Here is an 8,874-nt window from a genome sequence, read left to right as displayed (position 1 = left end):
AGGTTTTTTAAGTATATTTTTCTGTTTGTGTCTCTGGGCTGATTAGGGACTAGAGTTGTCTCAGGTGAGTAACTTCTGTCCTTCCTGGTAGAGGAGGAGAGACATTTTTTTCAGGCAGATGGGGGAGAGCAGAGAGCTTTCCTTATATCTGCTTCTTTTCAACTGCCTTTAGCTCAAAGTAGTCCTATGGCAAGGTGGCATATTTGGGGGTGGCATATTCTGCTACCCTTCAGTGAAACAAAGCAGACATTTTCCCCAAACCTCATGCAGCTTACAAGCTAGTGAGAAAGACAGTAAAACAAATACACAGTCAATTAAAGGTCAGCTTTCCCCATGAAGATGTTTGAAATTTAATTCATTGTCAAACTGTGCCAAGTAGTTTCTCTTGTTTTATGCCATTTTGTTTGAAGTACTATTGATTCAGTCATTTGCTGGTATTGACACTTCTCCAAAGAAGATATACAGATGGCCAACAAACACATGAAAGGATGCTCAACATCACTAATCATTAGAGAAATGCAAATCAAAACTGCAGTAAGGTATCACCTCACACCAGTAAGAATGGCCATCATCAAAAAATCTACAAACAATAAATGCTGGAGAGGGTGTGGAGAAAGGGGAACCCTCTTGCACTGTTGGTGGGAATGTAAATTGATACAGCCACTATGGAGGACAGTATGGAGGTTCCTTAAAAAACTAAAAGTAGAACTACCATATGACCCAGCAATCCCACTACTGGGCATATACCCTGAGAAAACCATAATTCAAAAAGAGTCATGTACCACAATGTTCATTGCAGCTCTATTTACAATAGCCAGGACATGGAAGCAACCTAAGTGTCCATCGACAGATGAATGGATAAAGAAGATGTGGCACATATACACAATGGAATATTACTAAGCCATAAAAAGAAACGAAATTGAGTTATTTGTAGTGAGGTGGATGGACCTAGAGTCTGTCATACAAAGTGAAGTAAGTCAGAAAGAGAAAAACAAATACCGTATGCTAACACATATATATGGAATCTAAAAAAAAAATGGTTATGAAGAGCCTAGGGGCAGGACAGGAATAAAGACGCACATGTAGAGAATGGACTTGAGGACACAGGGAGGGGGAAGGGGGAAGCTGGGACGAAGTGAGAGAGTAGCATTGACATATATACACTACCAAATGTAAAATAGATAGCTAGTGGGAAGCAGTCGCATAGCACAGGGAGATCAGCTCGGTGTTTTGTGACCACCTAGAGGGGTGGGATAGGGAGGGTGGGAGGGAGACACAAGAGGGAAGAGATATGGGGATATATGTATATGTATAGCTGATTCACCTTGTTATAAAGCAGAACCTAACACACCATTGTAAAGCAATTATACTCCAATAAAGATGTTAAAAAAAAAGAAAAAAGAATGCTAAAGGATCTGAGAGACCGCCTGTAGCAATCATCTTTGATTATGACATTTTATTAATAGACAATGCACAACAAATAATATTTTTAAAAGGAAAATTAAGGAACCAATGTTATTGTTTTTTCATTCTTGTGTGTGTCTGGGGGGAGGATGTATTAATTTCCTATTGTGGCTCTAATAAATTACCACAAACTTGGTGGCTTAAAACCACACTAATTTATTATCTTACGGTTCTAGAGATGAGAAGTCTGAAATTGGTTTCATTGGCCTGAAATCAAGGTGTTGGCACAGCCAAATTCCCTCCAGGGGCTCTAGGGGACAATTCTTTTGGTACCTTTTCCAGATTCTGGAGGCTACCTGTATTTCCAGGTACGGACCCCTAATCCACAGAAAATACAAGTCCCCAGGGAATTCCCAGAAATATTGGGCAAGGCTTTGGATTTCTACTGAAATTCTATAGGAAATGAAGTGAGCAAAATTTATATCATTGAGGGGCAGGCATCAGAGTTACACAGAAGCAATCTTCACAATTTCCTTATCACTGAAACAAGAGATTTATTAGAGTAACAAAAACATAACTTAAAGTGCTTGTGTTGGTGGGAGGAGGCTGTAAGGTACTAAAATAAGTGTAACCACTGCCAACTCCCCTGAGTCAGAAATATTAAAAGTAAATAATTATTGGATAAGTGGTCAATCCTCAACTAGGCAGTTTTTCCCAGGTATTGTTATACAACGTTTGTACCCAGAAAGCAGAGCTCATTAATGTAAAATAAATCTCTGGATTATGTAATGTGTTTGTGTGAGATGTGTTTGACAATCTCCAGAGATCACATTTACTTAGTGTATCTTATAACCTAATACCACCTCTCTCTTCCATCCTTCCCAACTCTGGAAGAGATCTCTGCACTTCCCGGAGCTCAGTAAAACTAAAATGTGTGACAGCCTGGATGTCTGCAGAGAAAAACAACAAGCAGCAAATCCAGGAAAACAGATGCTCTTTGGTACTAAAGATACTACTGCCAAACTTACAAATGAATATACCCAGGGATTTCCAAGAGGTCTCTTTAAACTGACAGCTGAATTTCAGGAGCTTGTTACTCCCATGGAAATGACTGACAGAACCTCAGTCGGTGTCCTTATTTAGAGGTCCCCCCAAGTGCCCAGCGGGGGTCTCTCATGTACCCTAAATCAAGCCAAGCCATAGCTCCTGCCGTTCACTACTATTATAGGTGCCCCAGCCCAAGTCTTCGCTAATTGCTGTCTACACACCACCACAGGCTCTACCTCCTTGAGGATCATCCTGCCCACCAATGTCTCCATTCCCACGATGCTGCTAGAGCTGGAACTGCATTGGGACTAAAAGCCTCTACCCTACAGCCTGCCCCAGCTTGAACTGCCCACCCTCAGTCTGTCTCCATAGCTCTGTATCTTGTCCCCAGCCAGACCAAATGTGACACAGCCACCTCCACTTTGAAGCCCATGCTGAAGGGAGTAGGCCTTCACTGCCATTGCCCTGGATATCAATCTTTTCACCCAGGCCATCTGTTGAACTCCAGTACCACCCCCAACTTCCCTTGATCTGTATCCACTTTCCCTCTCCTACCTAAAGTCCACCTCCTCTCTCTTTCGGGCTGTGCTGGGAAGACTAATTCAAATAAATTAGGTATATACATGAGGGTATTACTTACATGGTTCTCAACTGTGGGGAAGAGGGAAGAGGAGGATTTTGCCCCTCGGGACCAAAAAAAAACAACAACAATTTGGCATTATATGGAGACAGTTTCATTTGTCACAACTGCAGGGTGCTACTGACATCTAGTGGACAGATGCAAGATTGCTGCTTAAACATCCTAAACTGTCAATAGTGCCAAGGTTGAGAAACTCTGGCTTATATCTATTCCTTGGAAGAGTTATTACTTAAGTTTCAGTTTCCCAAGCAGATTTTTGACCAGTTGCCATGCTTCATGTTCTATTTCTCTTTTTCTCTAGTTGCTGTGTTTCACAGGTTGATGAGAATAAATTCAGAAGGTAATACATGATTAATTTTCCCAAGAATCCACCCAATCCAACAGTCTGTGAAAAAAAGACTGATACTCAAATTCCATCCAGTACTTTCACCATGTTCAACACCTACTCAACAGTCGGGTCTTCGCTTCTTCTCAATCCTGAAAGTGTATATTCCTTTAAAATTTTTATAGACGGTTTTTGTCTTTCTGAATTTGAATTCCTAAACAATATAAGTTGATAACCAGGATCTTTTTTTCCCTTTTGATTTTTATCATTGATTGTTTAGTTGCTGTCCACGCAAACCTTAATAAGCAAAGACTATCTCCTGGCCCAGATACAGCTAAAAGAAAGGAAAGGAAAGGAGTAGGAACAAGGAAGCAAAAACACTACCTACGCACTGGAAATTTTTTCAAACAGAGCTCTATTAAATGTTCTACATCCTTAGGAAGGAGGAAATTCTGGGCTTATTTTTCTACCTCCAAATAAACCATTCAGTACTTTTTCTAAAATGTGGCTTCCCACTTAAACATTACAACAGCCTACACGCCCACCGCATCCACATTACCGCTCCGGCCTCACTTCTTAGGACGTTTTCCCTGCTCTCTGCACTCCAACCACACCGTCTGCGCTTGCCAAGTATGCTTGCATCTCCAGGCCTTTGCACTTAACCGTTCGCCCAGCCTGGAACGCTCTTCCTTAGTCCCATATCTACAGTGCTCACTCGTTCACCCCCTTCAGATCTTTGCTCAACTGTCACGTTCTCAGTGAAACCTTCCCTCACCAAGATATTTATAACAGCAGAACACCTTGCACTCCAACCTTCTCTCTGCTTTTTCTCCATCGCACCACGTAACAAAAAATGTTTTATACGTTCTTTATCTTTACCTCTCACACTAGAAATTAACTCCAAACAAACAGGAGAGTAATAAAATCACAAACGCACAACTAACTACACTTCTGTACCTACACTGTTAGCCATGTTTAACGTGATTCTGGGGAAGCAAGAACTGACTTTATCTACAGGCCCCTTTTCCCAGCAAAACCGAATGAAAAAGTCAGCACTTTTAAAACTAGTGACCACATAGTAGAAACTACATCACTGTCTGTTCATTTGAAAGCAAAGTGACTAGGATGGTATAACAGTGATAAGCTGGTGCCTTTTAAACGTTTCGATGATGAACACGTTTTCTCAAAGTTTGAGAATTATCTCCACTCTCTGTGCACAACCAGAAACAAAATGCAGAAGACGGTGAACGGGGTAGGGCTTGCCCCTTGTCTCTTTTATTCCCAGCTATATTGACAGGGCCTTCAGCAATGTCTGGCTCTTAGCAGTTATTTAATAAAACTTGTTGAAGGAATGAATGATTGAATTCGAAGGGGACAAAATTTTTAGTGTATCAGCATTCGCTATTTTCCGCTTAGATTCCTAATACCACCTCATCTTTATTGGGACCTTATTATAGGAAGCTCGGTTGGCAAGGGCATGGAAGGCAAGGGAACTTTCATACAATTGTGGGTGGGGGGGGGTGTATAAACATCTTTGCAAAGCTATTCGGCAATAGCTACCAAAATGTTGAATGTATACACATTTTGGCCCCCAAATTTCTCCAGATTTACCCAATGGAAATCATGGCACAAGTGCACGGCACTGCACCTGTGTTGGCTGAATCAAGACTTGAGTTCCAGCCTAGGACGCAGAAAGCTGGAAAGAGCATCGCCTCCACCCAACCAAAATAACGCTGAGCAATCTCCTGTCATTTTAGTTAAAACAACAACAACAAACAACAACCCCCAAGAAAGCTAATCTAGAGGCAAGTGGACTCAGCGAGGCAGGTGAGAGCCAACACCGAAGTCTCGAGGCCCAGCTGTAAATTCCACCCCGAACGACCCCGCGCTGCGCAAACCTCTCACTGCGACTCCTCAGCCGGCTCCGGGGCCCACTCAGCTAGCTCTTCCAGAAGTTTCTGTTTCCCGGAGCTGGACTCCGCCTAGTCGGGGATCAGATTCACTTTCTAGTTTCCTCTTCCCGCTCGGGTCCTGCCTTGAACAAAGCGGCCGCCCGCGCGCGCGGACTAGCGCTGCGGTCATCTTGCTCGCGCGCGCGCACACGCACGCGGCCGCTCAGTCCGCGCAGCAGCCGAGCGCCGAGCAGAGAAGCGGAGAGCACCGGCGCCTCCCGAGACGGCCGCAGAGCCCAGCCACCATGAGGTGAGGGCTTCTGCCCGCTTCTTCTCCCCAACTCCGTGGGGCCTTTGTGGCACACCCGCGTTTCTCGCGTATTCCGCTTCCAGCGCAGCGCTGCGGCCTTTGAAGGGGCCGAGCCCGGCCGCCGGGCGTCTGCGTTGGGGACGCTCCCCGGGAGCCCCGTCCGGGCCCGGGACGGCTGAAGGCGGGCCTGCTCGGGAGGGTGGCCGAGCGGATCCTTCTTTCGAGCCCCGGGCGTCCGCGGTCGGGACTGTCGGGCCGGGGGGCGGCGGGGCTGGGGGTGCCGGGCGACGCGTCCCGCGGGCCTGTCACCTCTCTGTGGCTCCGGTCGTCGCCGCCCCGGGGCCGGTGCGGGCGGCTTCTGCGTGGCCGGTCCCCGCAGGCCGCAGCCCCCGGCGTATCACACGCGTCCGCTCCTGCCATTTTGCCTTCTGATTCCTGGGTCTGACTTCTCCCCCTCCTTTGTACCGTGGACAGATGGTTCTTGTTCCACGCCATCCACCGTTTTATGAGGCTTTCTCTCTCCGTCTCCTTGACTGGCCTGTGGTGGGTGGTCCTTGGCTGACCCATGTAATGCGGTCCCCTGCCCTGCACGTGGGTAGTTAACAGTCTCCATTGGGAAGCTGAGGAGTGGGAGATTCCGATCTTGGGCCCCTGAAGCCCGTAGAGCCCTTTGTTCTAAATCCTGACTTTGACCACCTACGAGTTGGGTGACCCAAAGCAAAGTTTCTTCAGTTCGGTGAATCTGTTTCTTATCTGTAAAAATTGATAGTGTCCGTCTCTTAGGACTGTAGAAGGGCTTGTTGACTGATGCCTGGCACTTAATATTTGCAAATGTTGACTATAAAAAGATTTAATAAATGCCTCACTTCTACCGTTTGCAAGAAGGGAGGGAGGTGGGAAGTATCAGGAAGGGGCCTGAAGAAATAGGGAAGGAAAGGCGGGTGCGCTATATGTGGATGCAGGTTGGTGTGGAAGAGGGGTGGACCCCATTGGGCGCTAACTGTCTCCCAAGGAAAATGAAAGACTACTCCTTCCTGGCAAAAAAAACAAAAAACAAAAAAAAAAACACCCCCCCCCCCAAAACACACACAAAATTACCTGAAGATAGATGTTGCCTCTTCAGACACAATAGCCTCTCTCTGCCAGCTTCCCAGAGACAAAGTTTAAAAATTAAGTAGACATAGTTGAAAAAGTAAAACTTGTCATAGTGTCCAGTTGTGCATAAATCCCATAGAGTGTGGGCACAGCACTCACATGGCTAACGGAATGTCCCTTGGAGATCTCACAGCTGCATCATAACGCCTGGGGCAGCCCTCCCTCCTCATCGTCCTTGCGCAGAGGCAGATGTTCACTTTACTCTGTGGTTGGGCGGAGGGCTGGTAAGCCCATGTTGGATAGGGAAGACTGAAGTGGCAGAAAGTTTGGATGGGAAGAACTAACAGGAATTCCCTCATCTGAAATTCAGGTGCTTTTTTTTTTTTTTTTTTTTTAATGCTAGGCTCATGCCTCTGGGCTGGAAATGCCAGAAGCTACCAGTATCTAACTGCATTCACTCAACAAATATTTATTATTGAGTTTCTCTTATATGCCTGAAATCATAGATTCTGGGGACACAGAGGTGAAAAACATAAAACTGGAGTAAGGTCCTTATTCTCATTTAAATGGGGGAAATAGACAACCAAGAATAAATGAGTAAATAATCAACATAATTCAGAAAGTGATAAGAGCTATAAGGAAAATAAAATAGGGCTAAGAGAGTGACCTAGAACGGAGGGGGTTATTTTAGATAGCTCTACCACAGGCGGCCTCTTGGGTACGGAATATTTGAGCTGAGTTAAAGGAAGGAGCTAGTCATACAAAGATTTAGGAGCAGAGCTTTTTAAGTAGAGTAAAAACAACAGGTGTAAAAGTCCTTGAACTTGATATGTTCAAGATAGGAAGAAGGTCAGTATGTCTAAAACACAGATAATGAGGAGGAGAGTAGGAGAAGACAAGGTTGGGTGGGTAGACAAGTCCAGCTCCTTTAGGGACTTGGAAGACATGGCAAAGGCTAGATTAAAATCTAAGGGTGTTGGGAAGCTATTGGGAGATTTTAAACCAGGAGACTGATGTAATCTGGTTTACATTTTCAAAAGTTTACTAATACTGTATGGGGACCAAGAGTGGAAACAGAGAGCAGATTTTTGCCACAGCTCAAAGGAAAGGTAATAGTCTTTCCTATTTTCCTAGACTAGCAGAATAGCAGTGGAAATGGAAAAAAGTGGATGGATTTGAGATGTATTTGGGTGATAGAATTAACAGGACTTCCTATTGGATTGGATGAGAGGTTGAAAGAAGAATAGGAATCAAAGATTACTCCTAGGTTATTTGGCCTGTGGGACTAAGAGGTGCCAAACAAGGTGGGGAAAACTAAGGGAGGAACAGGCTCAAGGAACCCAGATTTCTATAATTTCTATATTTACTTGAGATGCCAAGTGAACTTCTAATTGAAGATGTAAACTAAAAATTAGATAAGTCTGGAATTCAGGGGAGAGATCAGAGATAGAAGAAATACCTTGGAAGATCATCAGCATACACATCTTTGGATTATGGGAAAAAAGGTATTTTAATTCCCTTACATTAATAATGATGATAATTATATCTTTGATAACTAAGATTTTTGTCCTTCCTTCAGATCACTTTTAATACATTTCCACCCAGCTCTTTTGTTATTTGAAAGAATCATTAATCACCCTCTCTGCCGCTCCACAGCGTGTCTAGTGAGAAGCAGCTCCATCTCAGAACAACTCCAACCATGCAGAATGCTATGACTTTAGACTGAGGGCTCGTATTTGAAACCATTGTTTTCTTATCCTGAGACCTTTAACTGTCTGACATGTCTTTTCCAACGGGCAGTTACACAACCTCTTACCTGCTCTTTAAGCTGCTCTAAAATCTCTTGTTTTCTTTTAAGTCCTTCCCAGGCAAAGTGAATTTTACATACATTAGACATATCCTATATTTTAAAGCAAACTATTCTTTAAAAAAAAAAAAAAAACTCCAATTTTTATGTGAAAGAGGTAGTATAACATTATGGTTAAAAGGCATAATCTTTTGTTTAAGTCAGGCAGAACTAGGTTTGAATCTGTGCTTGGACACATTATAGCTGTGTAACCTTGGACATGTAATTTAAACTCTGTTTCCCAGTCCTCATCCATAAAATTGTGAAAATAATAAGACATTGTTGTGAAAATAATAAGACATTGTTATAAAAATT

The 8,874-nt window shown here is 43.9% G+C and overlaps 2 protein-coding genes across 3 annotated transcripts in view; one reads left to right on the top strand and one right to left on the bottom strand.

Moving 5' to 3' along the window:
- The window catches only part of LIPA (lipase A, lysosomal acid type), a 104,535-nt gene extending 99,059 nt beyond the window's left edge, over nt 1-5,476 (bottom strand). Inside the window, exon 1 of the mRNA XM_059900952.1 lies at nt 5,315-5,476. The gene's annotated coding sequence lies outside the window, so the exon portion shown is untranslated. The remainder of the gene's footprint in view (nt 1-5,314) is intronic.
- The window catches only part of LOC132351105 (interferon-induced protein with tetratricopeptide repeats 5), a 165,229-nt gene continuing 161,711 nt past the window's right edge, over nt 5,357-8,874 (top strand). The window contains exon 1 of one of the 2 annotated variants that reach the window (XM_059900948.1): nt 5,357-5,618. In XM_059900948.1, coding sequence (XP_059756931.1) covers nt 5,614-5,618 — 5 coding nt within the window. In that variant the 5' untranslated portion in view covers nt 5,357-5,613. The remainder of the gene's footprint in view (nt 5,619-8,874) is intronic. The other variant, XR_009498085.1, reaches the window with a different exon arrangement.

This window comes from Balaenoptera ricei, chromosome 16 (genome assembly GCF_028023285.1).
Source record: "Balaenoptera ricei isolate mBalRic1 chromosome 16, mBalRic1.hap2, whole genome shotgun sequence".
NCBI lineage: Eukaryota > Metazoa > Chordata > Mammalia > Artiodactyla > Balaenopteridae > Balaenoptera > Balaenoptera ricei.
This window is presented reverse-complemented; position numbering and strand designations above follow the sequence as displayed.